Here is a 19807-nt window from a genome sequence, read left to right as displayed (position 1 = left end):
AAACTCTGTGTGACTTGGTATTGTGCCTTTCTGTTAACGTATCTGCAGTAACGTATATATTATGCAAATCTAGTTTTTCAGGTGAGCTTCCTGTAAAGCAGACTTGAATAATTTCAAGGGAAAATTGTTCAGGGGTCGGGTATCGATTCCGGGATCTCTGGTTGAACGCACTAGCGTTCTATCGACAGAGCTACCCAGGAACTCCATCCGACACAGTATCAATATTTCCCCTTACATCCACACAACTCGAATGGGCTGACGAGACGCTAGAGACCCACATCGAGTGCACACAAACTCTGTGCGACTTGGTATTGTGGTTTTCTGTTAACGTACCTGCAGTAACGTACATATTATGCAAATCTAGTTTTCAGGTAAAGCTCCCTGTAAAGCAGACTTGAATAATTTCAAGGGAAAAATTGTTCAGGGGTCGGGTATCTATAACTATAATTTTACTCAAAGTACGAGTTTTAACGACAGCTTTATGAGTATTTTCCGGAATAAACTCAAAACAATTACGAGAGTCATAGATTGATACTGGATTCGCTGTGTTCAACTGGCTGAAATTCCAAAAAATATGAAGGAAAAAGTAAAATGTTGTTTGATGGAAAGTTGAAACTAGATTTTTTTCCGCAGAGTTTAGACCAATTTTGTATCAAAAGAATACCTCGAGCTTGAAAAAGAAACTCTTAAATTTTGTATAACATTTACAATGTCGTATTTATGCAAAATACGTTCCTTGTCTATGACTGCCATGAGAAATCTCCTTAATAAGGCGTTTTTGTTTTACTTCGCAATCATTTCGCGACCCTCTCTTTGGGAACGACTGGTATAATATATACAGACGTGGACAAATTATTTATTAGACTAAAACGTTTTCTTGGAAACATAATATAATTCGTCATATCAACTATCAGTATAATTCATAGAGTCTGTTGTTGTAAATATGATTGTTTACATCGTCTGGTATATTTTTCCAATGGTTACGTTTATTTTTTCTGGTTATGTTCGTACTACTGGTATTTTAATTATATATTGCAGAAGATATTCTCCCATGGCCTGCAAGAAGACCGGACATGAACGAAATTGAAAATCATATTTCGAATAAATCTGTGATCTATACTGAAGAAGAAAGTGAACAAAAAGAGACTTACAACAAAACATGGACTCATTTAAGCACTGGCTGATATCTGGCTAAATGATGTTGATATTCAAAGAAAGTGTCAAACTTTGGTTTCCAGCATCCCTGACAAAATCAACGTGTTAATAAAGAATAAGGGAATGTTCACAAAATATTAGTAACCTCAAGACTATTTTTTGTTCATTATATCTGTGCAAAATATATTTCTGTTCATTATTTCTACCGATAAATACAGCTTCGTTGCACATATAATTAATTTAGTGTAATAAATAATTTGTCCACGTCTGTACAGTAGCACCTACCGGATTTCTTGGTTATAAATACAGTCCAGATTTGTATGTAAAATGCACGGTGAATATAACATTTTGTAACTTACGTATATGTGATATTCTATTATAATTATGCCATCACCGACGATTCTAGCCTATATGCACTGCATTCAGACGTAAATACATATTTCGAATAAATCTATTTTACAGACACAGCTCATTAATTTGACGAGAAAATGTATACCTTAATTGCTTTTGTTCTTTGTTTTTTAAATTCATATATTTTGTACACTTTCTCAAAAATACATTTTGTTTTACGATAACAGCTAATGGAAGAAATCACTTAAGTATTTGACGCTGACAATTTGGCAAATCTACTATTTTTCCTTTTCATAATGTATGGGTACCGGTAACGTCTTGTTTTGCATAAACAACATTTAATACTGTGTTAAAAATTCTTCGATCAAAGACAACAAAATTTACAGAGGAAAATCTCAAAAGAGTTCCACTACACATTGCAACACCAGAGAATAAGGTAAATTGATTGGCATGAAGGCTACCCTTCTAATAATTTTATTAACTGCAATTAAATGTAAACTCTTGATACATACATACATACATACACACACACACACACACACACACACATAGTGTTCTGCCAAATGGCAGGTCTTTCACTGTAAACCCAGCTTTTTCCAATGTTTTCTATTTTCTATCTTCCTCTTACTCTACACATATGATCCATATTTCTTAATGTCGTCTATCATCTGATATCTTCTTCTGATCCTAACTCTTCTCCCATTCATCATTCCTTCCAGTGCATTCTTCAGTAGGCAGTTTCTTCTCAGGCAGTAACCCAACCAATTTCTTTTTCCCTTTCAGATCAGTTTAGCCACCATTCTTTCTTCACCTACTCTTTCCAACACAGCTTCATTTCTTATTCTGTCTGCTCCATCCTTCTCTAACCATATTTCAAATGCTTCTAGTAATTTGCATTCACTTCGTCGTAATATCCATGTTCTGCCCCATACAATGCCGCACTTCACACAAAGCATTTAACTAGTCTCTTCCTTAGTTCTTTTTCCAGAGATCCGCAGAAGATGCTCCTTTTCTATTAAAAGCTTCCTTGGCCATCGTTATTCTCCTTTTGGCAGCAGCTCATGTTACTGCTTGTAGTACACCCCAAGTATTTGAAGCTGTCCACTTGCTCTACTGCCTCATATAGAATTCGCAGGTTTACCTTCTTTATTTTTCTTTCTATGACCACGGTCTTCGTCTTGTTTGAATTTATCTTCACCCCATACTACTGCTCACAGCATATCCCTTAGTATCATCAAAAAATCTTATTCACTTTATTCCTCCTCCTACTACTATCACCCCTCCCATGTTCTGAAAACATTTCTTCACTAAATCCTGCAAGTAGCCTACATATTTTAGTAAATGCCTGTGCCTATTTCAGTATTCACCTTTGTATAGATGTTTGGGCTGTAGTAATGAAGTAAGAACGGCAGTAACAAACGCAAATGAAGGGTACACGGGAATAACGATCAAGGTCCATTTTAGAAAGTTTCGAGAAAAACGAATTTTAAAGTTTAAGCACTTAATACTTTGTTATGTGTGTATTAATAGAAATTGACGTAGTGGAATGTCAAGAACGATTATTTCTTATTACTAGCTAGACCACATGATAGTACTTCCTTTCCACTATAAGATGGCATTATTAACTCAATTTCGATTTTTGATGGACCTTGATCGTTTTTCCCGTGTACCCTTCAAATTTCAATGCCAGAAAGGTTAAACCCTAGTTCCCAAGTCAAGAAACGAATTGAGTCGAGTTCATTTGAATGCTAGCGACACACCGCACAGACAAGGATAATTACAAGTCTGCGTATTCCTTCATTGAAACTTATAAAGAGAGCGCCACATTCCATATAGTACCAACCGGCTTCGTCTCCTATTAGCAGTTATTGTTAAAATACTGAAATGCGTTTAATTAGACACTTCTGACACCGAGCATTAAACTCCGGACTTCCTCGTTACTGAGCAGAAGCTAATCCATTCAGCGAAGTGATTTGAATACTGATGAGGAATGGCCGTCTCTTACAGTTTGACATGCTTGGTTCAAAACGCAGGGGTAGGTAATTATCTCTGGCGACAGTGTGGGAAAGTCAGATGTGTAGCGAGGTCCATGGGCGGAATTGCTTCACTCGGAGATGGAACTCTCTCTCCGCATTATCTTCCGGAAATAAGGATCTATCTTCAAACAAACGCTGTCATTACAAATGACACATACCTTCCCATCGTTAATCCCTGGAGGTTTAGAATTTAGAAATCTAAAATTAGGTCCTGTGTATCTGAGTTCTGAGATTTTTACTTTTAAAAGTAATTTAGGATTTTGTACGTGTGTGAAGAAAAAAAAAGCTTGAAGCATGCCATTGTATTGTATCTTCGAACTAAATTATTTCATAATTTTTACAATGAAATGAAAACGATTTCATGTTTACTACAACGTTGAAATCCATTACATTACATTTAGCATCACAGATTGTATTTAATACTTTCTGAAAGACATTGAAATAGTAATATGCGTTACAAGAGCGGTATGTTGAAGTTTTCATGTTCGAGGAAAAGTCTGAAAAAGCGAAACGTAGTTGAGCTTATTAAATTTCCGAGAATTGAAAGAAAACATACTGCTTGTGTATCGTACATTATTTTGTGCGAAGATCGTTTATTACATACCTGAAAGAGGAATTTCTAATTAGTTGCAATGAAATCTCCATCTTGGTTTCTGTTCAATGACGGCAAATTTGCAAAACAAAAATATCTATCTTCAACATTGTTGCTTTAAAATGTTTTCTGTGTTTACTATACTCCAGCAGGCCGTGATATACGTCTGTCTTTTTTTTCCCCCAGTCTATGGAATCTTGTTGATTTTTTCACGGCTTCCTTAATGTTACTTGCATCACGAATGCAGTAACTTTAGTGGAGTTGTAGAGTTTACTTAATTTTTGCAAATATTTAAAAACAATAATTAACAGTGCAATTTAGGTGAAATTGCAGTGGTAAGTTTCAAATTTATAATTATTACCATATTGAACGTCTCTAAAAATAATATGTTTTAAAGCAGTAAAATCAATATGTCACTTAAGCGGTAAGAAGAGGGAAATTGTTATGTGTGTTAGGTTGGGAATACTGAATGTGGAATTTTAGACTTTCCGCGGATTGGTTTTGTGCGGAAACCAAGCAAATACGCACGTTCTCGCACAAACAATTTTCTATGAATTAAGTACAATACTCAATCCAATAATTAAAACTCGTCAAATGCAGAGAAAACTGTAAAAAAAAATCACAATTTTACTGCTGCAATCAATAGTTCTTTCCTTTAAAAAATTATTTTACAGTAAAAAATGCAAAAACTAAAACTAACAGCTAGAACCCTGGGTTCCAAAGATTGGATGAGAAATCTTTATGCCTCAACACCCAAATTAAGTATCTTTAAGTCCACCAAACACCGATGCCTTGTCCATCGGAATATGATTCGTAAAATAAAATTTTCGAGCCAACGACATAGAACGGATTCGAACCCAGGGCTTTCTTATCATGTATGAAATGCAGCAGATGTTTTATATGCATTATTAAATTGTCAAGACTGTGAAAGTTCTTTAACCGAAAGGCTATGAGAAATGAAATGCAATCAAATTTGGTGTGTTGTGAGGTGAATTTTATTTATAACAACCTGCGATAGTAGCCTGTGTTACTACTTATTCTATTTACTAAAAAGCTAACTTGGCACAATGACTAGTTCTTCCACTATCACCAAAAAGGCTAAACTGATGTTTACGAATATTATGACAAGTAACTGATATAAAGAATTTTCAACCTTTTTATATGGTACGAGTATTTTTAGATTTATGTAATTACTACTATGCACCAAACACATATTGAGGACATATAACCTACACTGCTTGTTTACCCACTATTTATGTAAAAAGAAAATAAAAAACCAAGACAAAAACTGTCGGAGTTTATTCCCAGTAAATCGAGGTTCTGTTAATTTTTTTTATAAAGTTTCCTTACAATATCAGTGAAAAAAGTAATCAATCATATTTAATGTCTACATTTCACGAGTGATTTATTTGTGTGTGGCTATAAATAAATAAATAAATAAATATATATATATATATATATATAAATATACACAGGGTGAACCATGAATAATGTCATTAATTTCTAGGGGTTATTCTGTGAGGGATTTCAAACAAAAATGTTTAATACAATTTTGCTTCCTTTTTGCTTCCTTTTCAAGGAAAAAAATATTTTATATGAAACATTTCATACCGTATTTTGGAAAAGCTACTGAATTAATTCCCAATATGCTTAGTCAATTTAAGAGAGCAGTGTATTATGATAATATATGATTAAAATAATTTTAGTTTTGCCCTTTAAATGTGCAGAAATTTAATCTGAACAAATGTAACTTTTCGTTCTGAAATGGAATTTTAAAATGTTACATTGGTTCGAATCAAATTTCTGCACATTTAAAAGACAAAACTAAAATTCTTTAATAATTTCTTATCATAATACACTGCTCTCTTAAATTGACTGAGCATATTGGGAATTAAATCAATGGCTTTCCCAAAACATGCTATTAAATGTTTAATATAAAGCAATTTTTACCTTGAAAAGAAAGCATATACGAGAAAAATTGTACTGAACTTTTTTGTTTGAAATATCTCAAAGAATAATGCCTGAAATTAGTGACATTATTTACGGTTCACTCCGTATAGTGTCCCAGGAGGAAAGGTCAATATTCTGGGAGATCATAATGCAGGTCATTTTGAACAAAAAGAAAAAAGTTCATATGAATATATGGTCTATACGAAACAGTTATCGAGATAAAACTGTTTTAATGTGAGCCTTTACCATCTGTACAGACTCTTACATGTGGCGCTGTCGATGTAGGTACCTACATTTTGGGTGGCCGTGCATTACCGTGGAAACCTGTGTACAGCTGATCGTTTACTGTGGATTGTAACTTGAACGCTACAGTTGACTATTGGCTGTGTTATTAGTGCTATTTATTGTGATAGTAACATTATAGACGTGGTTTTCGAGACGCCACACATCCTCACAAGTGCGGGCTCATCTCAGAACCAAACTTCTTAATCGGTGGATTGGTCGTGGCAGTACGTGCCCTGCCCAGCAAGATCTCCAGACAATAAGCATTTGGATTTTTGTTTATTGAGTTGAATGAAGGGTAAAATGTACAAAAGGAAAGTTAATACACGAAAAGAACTGCTTGCTCACATAATGGATGTTGTTGCCGGCGTCAAGGAACGTCACGATGATCTTCGATGAGCAACACATCATCTTCTCGCATGAACTTAAAAATGTATTGAGGTGGACAGTGAAAATTTGTTTAATATATTGTGAAATCGTTTTTTTTTTATTCTATATTTAAACAGTTCTATCTCGACAAGTGTTAGGTATAGACCACATATTCACATGAACTCTTTGGTTCAAAATGATTGACATTATGATCTCCCAGAATAATGACCTTTCCTCCTTGGACACACTGTAGAATATTATTTTTAAAAAATCAGACAGCACGAAGACAAGAGAAGATGTCAGACCGCACGAAGACAGGAGAAGATACTACATGATAAAATCTAATTTTTCTGGTCTCAGGATACTGAAATGTGAAAAATCTCGAAACCACTTTTACATCATTATAATATACTGTAGTAGTCACTTTATACTTCATTTAATGAAAAAGCAAACATGTTCAAGCTTTGAGGTACAGGAATGAAAGAGGAGTTAACAAGTGAGAAACAGCTGAATTTCAAGATGCAAAAGGAGTTACATAATTACATTTCCAAGTAAACATTTGATCAAAGCACTGTCCTCTTTTATATGCTTCAAAGGAACGTTCGTGAAGACGGGATGGTTCATTTTTAATAGATCTGAAAACAAAACAAATGTATAGCGTATACTTCATAACTGACATCTTTTGAGAAATATTGTCGACCTTAAATGTTATAGGCCTAACGTGATATAGTCTAACTTATCAATTCTTACAGGAATGATAACTAAAAACATCAATTCAAGAATACTAAAAAATTCCTTCAAAGTGCACGGATATCAAAGGAATATTTTCAGTACCTACAGCCTTCTCTCACCCAAACAAACTAACACAAACCTTCGTCCGGAAACTGAGTGGCCTTTATGAATAAGCCTATGAAGATAGACCTAATGAACTAAAGGGAGTAGAATTAATAAAGATAATTTTTTTAAATTGCCATTTAATAACCCAAAATTTATTCATTGTTTGTTAAATAATACTAAAACTAATATAGCGAACACGTAAGTTGCAAAAACTTAAAGAAAACAAAATTTAAATTAAACTATATGAAGTAAAAAGATGGATCATGCAGTAAAAAATTAGTTAAAGTAGAATACATTAGCTTATTAATATCAAGAATCGTCTTGAGAATCGATTCTACAGAAGATGAATGAAATACTGTAAAACTTACATTTAATAAGACCGCAGATGGAAGGAAAGAAACAAAAGAAGTTAAGTAATTCAAAGTGTGTCTACAGAAACGAAAATATGTATACAATTAATATATGAATAAATAAAAAATATAGAGCAGCTGGCTACGGACTGGAAGGTCCGGGGTTCGATCCCAGGTGGGGACAGGATTTTTTCTCGTTACCAAACTTTCAGAACGGCCCCGAGGTTCACTCAGCCTCCTATACAATTGAGTACCGGGTCTTTCCCGGGGGTAAAAGGCGGTCAGAGCGTGGTGCCGACCACACCACCTCATTCTAGTGCCGAGGTCATGGAAAGCATGGAGCTCTACCTCCATGGCCCCCCAAATGCCTTCATGGCATATTACGGGGATACCTTTACCTTTTACCTACTGCAATAGATGTTAACAAGGATTTAGCCTTTCTCCAATTTTATTTCCTATACAGGACTTTCATTTTAACATTTCCTAGTCTCAAAAATTATTTATTTCAATTAAATTTAATTAAAAAAACACGTTCACATAGATATTGAGGGAGAAGATTAGAACCAGTGTTAATGCATTATAGGCTTCACCTCCTCATCCCCACCTCCTTAAATAAGCAATGTCTTTCTGCGAAGTTTATGTGAGAAGAGGAAATTGGTGATTTGCTGATAATCAATTGTTCAGTGTGATCATTCCGACAGTACAAACTGAGTAACGATTATTTTTTTTCATTTTTATGTGGCAATAAGAATATATTACAAGAAATTGCTTTATTACCATTTCCATAATAATACTAAGAATTTTTGTGTAACAAAAGATTGTCGGGTCTGTTTTAGAAAAGAAAACGGAAACGGCTTCTAATAAAGTTGAGGTAATAGGAGGCACGTTAAATGAAAAATATGCAAACCCTCTCTCGAACTTGCGCCGCGTTATTTGCATCTGTGTACACTGGAAGAACTGTGAATACATTATTATAATAGAAATTTCTCTCATAAGCCCTCACGAACTCCGAGTAAATTCGAACTAGAGGAGGTGAGAGCTATGTGTAGACACAGGCAGAGAACATTTCCAACATCTGCTATGGAGTGGGTGTGTATAAAAATCCAACTTGCCTGCTTTCCTACGAAGACTTACACTGTCATATTTCGCGACTTCAACTATCTAGGTGATGTTGCTTAAATTGTCATATTATTTCGCAGACGTAGCGATGGTGGTGGTTGCGGGTAAGAGACTTGCTTCTAAGCTGCTTGGCTTGATTGTGACACTCCCCCCCCCCCACCCCGAGATTTTGATTTTCCTCGTAGTTTTCAGTGATATTGTGCCAACCTTTATGTGCCAAGAGTTTCTATTATGATTGACGCGACCTCAGGTTTCGTACCTCACATTTTGCCGACTTCATTTTATAAGCTAGTGGTTGTAGCGAATTTGAGCAACAGTTAATCGTATTTAGCGGCTAGGAATTTGTGTACAATATAACATTTTCGGAGGATTTTAACTTTTTAATTCATATCGTTAGCTCTTATGTATAGGTCAGTTTCTGTCAGATACGTTTCCAATTCACTGTGGGCTAAAGCAAGGAGATGCACTATCACCTTTACTTTTTAACTTTTCTCTAGAGTATGCCATTAGGAAAGTCCAGGATAACAGAAGGGTTTAGAATTGAACGGGTTACATCAGCTGCTTGTCTATGCGGATGACGTGAATATGTTAGGAGAAAATCCACAAACGATTAGGGAAAACACGGGAATTTTACTTGAAGCAAGTAAAGAGATAGGTTTGGAAGTAAATCGCAAAAAGACAAAGTATATGATTATGTCTCGTGACGAGAATATTGTACGAAATGGAAATATAAAAATTGGAAATTTATCTTTTGAAGAGGTGGAGAAGTTCAAATATCTGGGAGCAACAGTAACAAATATAAATGATACTCGGGAGGAAATTAAACACAGAATAAATATGGGAAATGCCTGTTATTATTCGGTTGAGAAGCTTTCATCATCCAGTCTGCTGTCAAAAAATCTGAAAGTTAGAATTTATAAAACAGTTATATTACCGGTTGTTCTGTATGGTTGTGAAACTTGGACTCTCACTTTGAGAGAGGAAAAGAGATTAAGGGTGTTTGAGAATAAGGTGCTTAGGAAAATATTTGGGGGTAAGAGGGATGAAGTTACAGGAGAATGGAGAAAGTTACACAACACAGAACTGCACGCATTGTATTCTTCACCTGACATAATTAGGAACATTAAATCCAGACGTTTGAGATGGGCAGGGCATGTAGCACGTATGGGAGAATCCAAAAATGCATATAGACCGTTAGTTGGGAGGCCGGAGGGAAAAAGACCTTTAGGGACGCCGAGACGTAGATGGGAAGATAATATTAAAATGGATTTGAGGGAGGTGGTATATGATGATAGAGAATGGATTAATCTTGCTCAGGATAGGGACCAATGGCGGGCTTATGTGAGGGCGGCAATGAACCTCCGGGTTCCTTAACAGCCAGTAAGTAAGTAAGCTCTTACGTAAATATCGTTTATTGGAGGTATTTGATGAATACGGGAAGTACAGACCGATTATTTAGTCCTGACAGCTCAGCGACGCAAAAGAGGGGAAGTAATCGGAGGAGTGGGGAGAGTTCCGGAGTAGAGATAAGGGCGAGCAGTCGGTAAAGGCAAGCGAGTGAATAAACCAAACACCCCTTGGCGTAACTAAATGGACTCGCCTGTCCCACGCGCACATCTCCGGCGACTGTCAGGACTAAATAATCGTATTGTACTACTGCAGACTACTGCTTCCACTGATGAAGCCAATATGAATGGCATAGTCTTCTGCAGCAGTTTCCACAAGTTCTTGGTTTCTGCGGCTAAATTTTAATACATACTATGAAAATCTGTCAAGGGGGATCATTATTAAAATTGTTTACAATTTACATCATCGGTATTCTAAATTTTGTGTATTATTATTATTATTATTATTATTATTATTACTATTATTATTGTTACTATTATTGACATAGTAGTGGCGACACCATATATGTATGCCAATGGTAAAGTAGGCCTAAGAGTAACAGTATAAGTAGACGTATTCTGAAAAATTCTGATTCACATCCCTTTGGTTGAACACAAATTTTACGAGATTTTTACGGAGTCGACATTTTGCCCCGTTTGGTATGAATCCCGTCAGCTGTATCTGAATGACAATGACAAGAGGGGAGTATAGGAACTCCAAGCTTGCTGGTCAATTGTCTCACTTCGGTATTCATACCACTGTGGAACTTGGATAATTTTGAAGTGGTAAAGTAATGAAAAGAGTACAGAACATGCAAAAGATTATTATTTATGTCAGAAGAACCAGCTACTTCAGATGAACAGAGATCGGAGATAATAAAAGGGTCATCGTCGTCGTTTTTAAAAAGCAAACCTTCAAGGTCCGTTCTGTTCGGATGTTAAGTACAGACCGATTATTATTTAGTCCTGACAGCTCAGCCATGCGAAAGAGGGGAAGTAATAGGAGGAGTGGGGAGAGCTCCGGAGTAGAGATAAAGATGAGCGGTCGGTAAAGGAATGCAGTACAGCTTAACTATACTAGAAACATACCGCTCTACCGCACGCATGACATCCGATTGCTCCGAAGGCAAGCGAGTGACTAACCCAAACACCCCTTTGCGTAACTAAATGGACTCGCCTGACCCAGGCGCACATTTCCGGAGACTGTCAGGACTAAATAATCGTACTGTAAGTCAATTTCTCCTCTTCGAGCACGTTCATTCAACATCTATTTTTAAGCGGCTCTAACATGATCCATTCGTTAAAAATTCTATTATATTTTTCGTTGTTGTATTACGTAATTTATGTTACCGATCTTATTTCATCATGTATGTCCAGCAAGGTTTCTCTGGAATTTATTTCTGTAATTAACATAATTTCGTCTTTGTACCTTATTGAATGTACAAGTTTCGCAACCATACAGAAGAAGTATTTATAAAATTTCTGTTGAGAGTCAAGTTTCCTTTTTTTAGTTTCTAACAATATGTGGAACACGAATTAAAATTTATACTCGTACAAGTTATCTTCTTCTTAATTGTAAGATAAATTATTTTCACGCCACGATTCTTAAGTTCCACAACTACTGACGGAGTAAACTTATTTTGGATTTTGATTGGGCGAACAATAGGCTACTTACCGAAATTTACAACAGCCTGTGGACGTTCTTTAATCAATTGTTTTTTCACTACTGCTAATACTTCAAAATTATTTAACATAATCTGTAAAAGTGACCGTGGTCTATTATTTATTTATTTATTTTATTGCTAGTAAGTTTGAAATGAATACAATTTAATAAATACAATGAAAGATAAACTAGCCCACTCCGGAATGAGTAAGACTCGTGCTCAGGAGGGGATTCCAATACAGACAAAAATAAAATTAAAATTGAAAGTGAATACAGATTAAATAGTGTTTAATATGTTTAAACCCAAACTATAAATCCAATATTATTTGTTTTATTCTTTTATTAATTTGGAGAGGATTCGTGGTTAAAATAATATTGGAATAAAATTGGTTTAATAATCTGGGATCTTGACTCATGCTACGATAAAAAGCTGCATTGGTTTTACATTTTGGTTCACACAATCGCAGAGAATTCATATTTTTAGTTCTATATTTATGTATATACCTTTCAAAGTTATTAAAATTTCTATGAAAATATTTTAATAAAATGAAATAATACACTTGTTTAATATTGAAAACTTTGAAATGTTTAAACAAAAATTCAGTTGGGTAATCTTTCTGATTTTTTAAACAAATTTTTAATACTTTTTCTGTAGTAAAATTAACGGATAAAGGTTGGATTTGTAAGTTCCACCCCAACCTATAAAACCATACATAAATATAGATTGAAATAATGCTAAATAAATAAATAAATAAATTATATGTAATGATCAATTGTGTAGTCTAACAATAAGAATTAGTTTCTGCTCTATTTCTTTAGTCTGCGTCCCTTTTGAATCAACTGTACTCAGCTAATCCAAAGCAAAGCAAATGATTGACACTCTACGGGACAATAATCATGCCAAGATGCACTTGTGGAAGAAATAAAAGGGAAAGACAACGTTAATTGCAAGTACGTAATAAGAATTTTCGGGTATACGAACATTTTACGTATTATTCGTGAATGGATCAAGTTATTGTATTTTTACATTTGTGCATATATCTAACATTAATAAACAAATGCTTTGCCTATTACATTCAACAATTTCTGAGAAAGTTCTTGCCCATATTTACTCACGAAGATTGCGTTTATCAGAAGGTATCAGCGTATGAATACTTCCTGCATTCAACAGTAAGGTCTATATTTCTATTTCCAACGCCTGAAATCAAATTCGTAACTGGGACTCGTAGTCGCCAAATAACTTAAAATATAATAACGTGGCAGGTCAGCCTATCATCGCACGCTATACACGAGGGAAAACGTTATTGTCAAGTTTGTATTCATAATAAAATCTAGAACCAAGACATTCAAGCACGCACAACCACTGAGAAATCGATCGGCGTGACTGACCGACCAATTTGTTTATCTTGACGAGCAAAAAACGATCTGTGAGAGGGAAATGATTGAATAGGGACTCGAACTAATCAACGAAAACCTGCACGAAGACCATTCTAACTGTGATACAGGCTTTAAATATGATTATCGTAACTCAGTGTTAACCGAGTTTATATCCCAGTTCGAATATTGTTGAATGCAAGTGAAATTTATGGTGTAAAAAAATGTTGGAACGGATTTTGGGCAGGTAAACTCTTTCCTTCTCTTATTTGACTAAAAGAGAGAAAAAATTAAAATTATGTATCTAATAATAATTTTTTAATGTATTTGAGGGTCGTTTCATAAGTCATGGCAACAATGTTATATCTTCGGAATATGTGGCAACAAGGTTAGTTCAGTATATGTTTGAAAACATGTCTTACACTCTACGCAATTCCACCACTAGATGGGATCTGTATGTATTGATGGCTAATTAACAGCACACACAAAGTTAGTGTGTTGGCGGCCGTGCTCCAAGATGAACAACGCCATAATTCTCCATGATAATGCTACAGCCCACATCGCAGCTCGTGTCAGGGGCCCTTTAACAGCGTTGGGGGTGGGAGGTCTTAGAACATCCTCCCTACTCGCCCAATCTCAGTCCATGGGACTTTCAGCTCATTCCGCAAATGAAAAAGCCGCTGCATGGGTAGCGCTTTGCAAACAAAGAGCAGCCAAAATCTTAACAGCGTTTCGACGACAAGTGGTAGGCCTACACATTGATGAATCACATACAGCCGACGGTATTTAACACCTTCTCTATCATTGAGAAAGATAAGCGTAAGCCTTGGAGAACTATTTTGAAGGATGTTAGCTGTGTGTAAAGCACTTTTTTCCCTTTTATGTATAATAAAACAATAATTTCTATTTACGTATTTTTCGATCGCCCCCTGTCCATTGACTCCTATGCCTGAGGTGGAATGTAAAATACTTCAGGATAATGTAGTTTGGGTTAACCTACATCGACTTAACCTCATATAACTAATTACTTATGTCCGAAGTCTAACGGTTGGGGAGAAATACTGGAACATCTTGCGGGTTCCGTATACTACAGTTGACGTGTTACGCCATATCTTTTGCACACGGTAGAATCTGAGCACAAATGAATACACATTCACTTGATACTTAATTCGTTTATTCGCATAGTGAATATAAAGACATGCTTTTATTTATGGATTCTGAGATGACAATGCATTGGCTGTTGTTGAGGAATAAAGACGACGACGTTTTCCCAATCGAAGGGTTTTCTTCTAGCTATGTATTTTCCCATGTTTGTCTACGTTATCATAAAATGGCAAGCTACCAAGCGTTTCATTGGGGTCGAGAAGAGAACCGGTATCGGTTTACAATTCATGGAATCCATAAGAAGGACAACCTCAGTAATTTACCTTGTGTAATTATTTTCTGAGTTTGTACTTTTAATTATGAAACAAACTTATTGGAGCGTTTTCAGTAATGTATCATGATATCACAATGTTATAAAACCTAGAAAAGCCACCGGCGTAGCTCTGTCGGCTAAGGCGCTTGCCTGCCGATCCGGAGTTGCGTTCGAGCGCGGCTTCGATTCCCGCTTGGGCTGATTACCTGGTTGGGTTTTTTCCGAGGTTTTCCCCAACCGTAAGGCAAATGTCAGGTAATCTATGGCGAATCCTCGGCCTCATCTCGCCAAATACCATCTCGCTATCACCAATCACATTGACGCTAAACAATCTAGTAGTTGATACAGCGCCGTTAAATTACCAAGTAAAATAAAAATATAATCTAGGAATACTTATAGCAAGAGAATCTATTTTTCGTTATAATTATTATAGAATTTTTTTTTGTTCGTTGTAATTATTTTAACAATAATACTATATTGTACTTTTGGGAGATTGAGAATATTCTCATTTTATTTATTTTATGAAGGTAGACTGATTCCAACCCTTTTTTTAAGTTTTGTATTTATTTTATTAAATTTTTGTTAAAATTTTAAAAGGAACTAGGCAAGAGTTATTATTCTCGCAGGTTTATCAAAAACATCTTTTCTTGTATTTATATGTGCTATCTGGTGGGATGGAAGAGAAGGCCTTAAGGACTTAATCATGTCAGATTAAATAAATAAATAAATAATAATGCCTTTCACAATTTAAAAGTTCGCCCATCAATAACTTCCCAACCATTTCATTTCGGGCATAGGTATATCAGGTTAAATCGAAGTATATTAACCCGAACTACAATATCCCGAAGTTGCCTATTTTAAGTTCCTTCTGAGACACCCTGTATACAGGTGTCAAAAAATTAATTTTAGAGGTACAACTCTAATTCATGTATCCTCATAAAACGTACTGTTGCGTCTATTGTATATTTAATTCTGTAGAGTCGGCAACAAGTCCTCTATCGTGGCTTAATTTGTAGCGTTTCTGACTGCAACATCAACCTATCTCGAGCTAGCCACACTACAGAGAATTGTTTATAGTTTTTTGGCAATATAAATGCACACAGGCGTGCGGACATTGGATGCCGTGACATCGGTCCACCGTTTCTCCAGTCAGTATAATCCATAACAATGAAGCACAAAGGCGAAGTGACACAGCAGCAGTTATGCAGCAATGTATTTTATGAGCGACAACAGTCGCAATAATTAGCATAGGACGTAGACAGAAGTCACAACTGAATATATAACAAATGTTGGTTAAACATAACGGCAGTTAATCCAGAACAGTCCGTTAAAATGCAAAATATCGATTTCCATATTTCTTACGAAACGACATGCTTCAGCATTGCGACATGTCATCTATCTTTCTGTCTATGTATGCCTAACAGTATATCCTTTTCTCATGTCTGCTTGACGAATTTTGTTCATACTTAAGATCTAATATTCAATATTCATCCTGAAAGAACCACACATAATAAGTAGGCTATGTAATATTTCTTGCACAACAAGATATTATTATTATTATTATTATTATTATTATTATTATTATTATTATTATTATTATTACAGACGTGGACAAATTATTAGACTAAAACATTTTCTTGGAAACAAAATATAATTCGTCATATCAACTATCAGTATAATTCACAGAGTCTCATATTGTTGTAAATATGATTGTTTACATCTTCTGATATATTTTTCCAATGGTTAAGTATATTTTTTCTGGCTATGTTGGTACTACTGGTGTTTTAATTATATACTGCAGAAGATATTCTCCCATGGCCTGCAAGAATACCGGACATGAACGAAATTGAAAATCTGTGATCTATACTGAAGAAGAAAGTGAACAAAAAAGAGGCTTACAACAAAACTTGGACTCATTTAAGCACTGTCTGATATCTGGCTAAATGATGCTGATATTCAAAGAAAGAGTCAAACTTTCGTTTCCAGCATCCCTGACAAAATCAACGTGTTAGTAAAGAATAAGGGAATGTTCACAAAATATTAGTAACCTCCAGACTCAATTTTCTGTTCATTATATCTGTGCAAAATACATTTTTGTTCATTATTTCTACCGATAAATACAGCTTAGTTACAAATATAATTAATTTAGTATAATAATTTGTCCACGTCTGTATTATTATTATCGTGATACGTGGTGGACTGTCTACTGAAATCAGTTATTACCGATCTGCTGGTGACGTTTCTCTTTGCGGTAATCTCATTTTATACAAGCTACAAGTGAAAGAGTTTGCCTGGCTTCTTTGCATTATAATATTTTTTTATTTCGTATCTGAACTTCTGAAGCGTTTTCGGAATGGTTCCTATTCTCAAATAGTTTATGATTTCGCTGATAACCCTAAACATTCCACTGAAACGTTCTGTATATCATCTCTTTCCCAAAGTATTCATATTCGTATTTTTATTCTGTTCAATATTGTGACTTTTATTTTTCGAACTAATCCCATTAATTGTTACTTGCATTTATTTTTCTGTATTCTTTTTTATTGTCCAGATTTACATTCATTTCTTCTACTATTTTATTATTTATAGAATACATTTTACCTTCTTTTCCGATGTTTGCTTCGTATTTGTAAGGTTTCTCTTGCTTCATTGCATTACAAGTAAAAACAAATAATAAGCACTTAACCCTATTAGACCTATGTCTGTGTTCCTATACTTGCAGTATTTCTGTTTCTGTAGAGATACGAGTATTAATGCTTCATTACTTAATTTCAAGCTTTCCCTGCATTCATTAAACATTATTTACAACATGTAAACTTACCGTTCATGGAAGTCTTTATATTCCATTATATTACTGATATCTGAACAGTCACTCACCTTCCTGACGGATACCCTCAGGATACAGGGATCTAGCACACCAGTGGAAGCATTCGCACTCATCTTGCAAACAAACTCGAATTTGGCCCCCCACCGAACAGTGTGGTCCTGGACCTCTTCCCTGGAACAGACATCAACAAGTGGTTATCCCAAATGCTCCAAAGAATTGCGATGTAACTGGGTAGGACGTGGTAAACTATACACCAGTGATGTCAAAGCAAGAGCAATTTTCTGACCTTGACGTCGTGCGCGGGCATCAAGCGCTAAGTATGGAAAGAGGAAGGGTTGTGTATATGAATAAGCAACCTGTTGGATTAAGAAAACAGTGGTGCACAAACTTCAAACGGAACGTAAAATTTTATGTCGTTATTTTTATATGGCTTCTTTCTGTTTGATATTATCTATATTGTCTGTAAAACAAAAGTACTAACACTGATTTCTTAATATTGCACTTGTGTTTTAAATCTTAATAACATAATGAAGAATTAAGAAGGAATATTCACATAAATTCCACAGTAGTACAACTATACTGTACTAAGTGAATGAAACACATCATTCATAAAGAAAGTGATATCCCAAAAAAAGAGATTGAGTATGACATGATAAGTTGGAATTGATATTGATGGTACCTTAGCCTTATAAATTAATCAATGAAATAATCAAAACAATATTACAGTACAAAGCAAAGTTAACTAGGTGTTGTATATGTTTCAAGTGTAACTAATATTCCATAACAAAACTCATATCGAATTATGCTTTTAATGTGATATTGGTGAGCAACTTCCTATCATCAGAATATTAAATTATTTTCTCGAAATCTGCTGAAGCTATAGAGCTGACATTTTGCAACACATGGGCACGTATCATTTGCTTATGATGTAACAGTAGTTGCTTTGTTAATTCATTTCCGTACAAACAATTTCCATGCGAATATTTTCAAAATTTTCAATACCGTACACTATCTTCAGTAATCCATATTTACGGTATTTTACGTTCACGAAAACATTCTCTAAGGCTACTAAATAAATAGACCTATATCTGAAAAATTCACTTATCTATAATAACATTGAGAACATATTTCTTTTGAACAAAACAATAAAACTTGTGAAAAATTAACATTAAAATTAAAACTTACATCCTTATAATGCACTTATACGTCTCAGAAAAATCTAAAAATGAGCATGAATACAGTTTTAATACGTTCTCTTCCCTTTATCTATTGAATCAGTGCTGGCCATCCCTGAATACAGCTCGACCAAGCGGCATATACTACCTCTTTCGTCTGTCTCTTTCCTTTCCGCTGTAAAGCGCTCAGGCTCTCCTGAGCTCTAAAGCGCGCGCTTGCTCCTATGGGCATCAACTGACATGACTGCTATAGACTGTTACTTCATTCAGCTTTGATATTCTGATTGAAATGCTAAAAGTCTGCTAATGTCAATTAAAATTTGTAGTAAAATTATGTGGACCAAACCTATCTGAAAATGACATTGTGGTTAAAATGAGGACGTAAGGAGTTATGGTCTACTGTACAGTACCGTACACCAAATTAAGGGCCGCGCGTCGCTAGTGGCCCTCGAAATGTAGATTAGTGGCTATAATGCAAAAACTATTGCTTAGTAAGACTATTTATTAGAGTATTAGATTGCGATGTTTTTATTTAAAGTGGTGATTTCATTACCAAATACACAAATCAGGCTCAAAAAATTATACGAGTGCAGTATACAATGAATGCTCCAGAAAAGTGTGTAGTGACAGCCGAATAGTTTATATTGATGAGTAGCAATTTAAACATATTTACAAAATATTTCAGAAACATTACTACACATTGCTCTTCCTGTCATGCAATGTAAATAGCATCCGATCAGTTGCCCGCTTTGTCTTGATTCTTGTAACAATATTATTACATCATCGCCATTATTATTATTATTATTATTATTATTATTATTATTATTATTATTATTGTTATTATTATTATCATACTGACCTACGGAACAGACATACCAGATGAGATATTATAGTTGTGGATGAAAGTAGTAAAGCGACTTTTCTA

At 34.9% G+C, this 19807-nt stretch overlaps 1 protein-coding gene across 5 annotated transcripts in view; it reads right to left on the bottom strand.

Annotated features, from left to right (window-relative positions):
• The window catches only part of LOC138708920 (early estrogen-induced gene 1 protein), a 333706-nt gene that overhangs the window by 188553 nt on the left and 125346 nt on the right, over window positions 1–19807 (bottom strand). For all 5 annotated transcript variants that reach the window (XM_069839263.1, XM_069839265.1, XM_069839266.1 and 2 more), the window contains exon 2: window positions 17758–17878. In XM_069839263.1, coding sequence (XP_069695364.1) covers window positions 17758–17878 — 121 coding nt within the window. The remainder of the gene's footprint in view (window positions 1–17757; window positions 17879–19807) is intronic.

This window comes from Periplaneta americana, chromosome 11, assembly GCF_040183065.1.
Source record: "Periplaneta americana isolate PAMFEO1 chromosome 11, P.americana_PAMFEO1_priV1, whole genome shotgun sequence".
NCBI classification, from domain to species: domain Eukaryota; kingdom Metazoa; phylum Arthropoda; class Insecta; order Blattodea; family Blattidae; genus Periplaneta; species Periplaneta americana.
The sequence above is the reverse complement of the archived record's forward strand: the minus strand, read 5'-3'. Positions and strand labels throughout refer to the sequence as shown.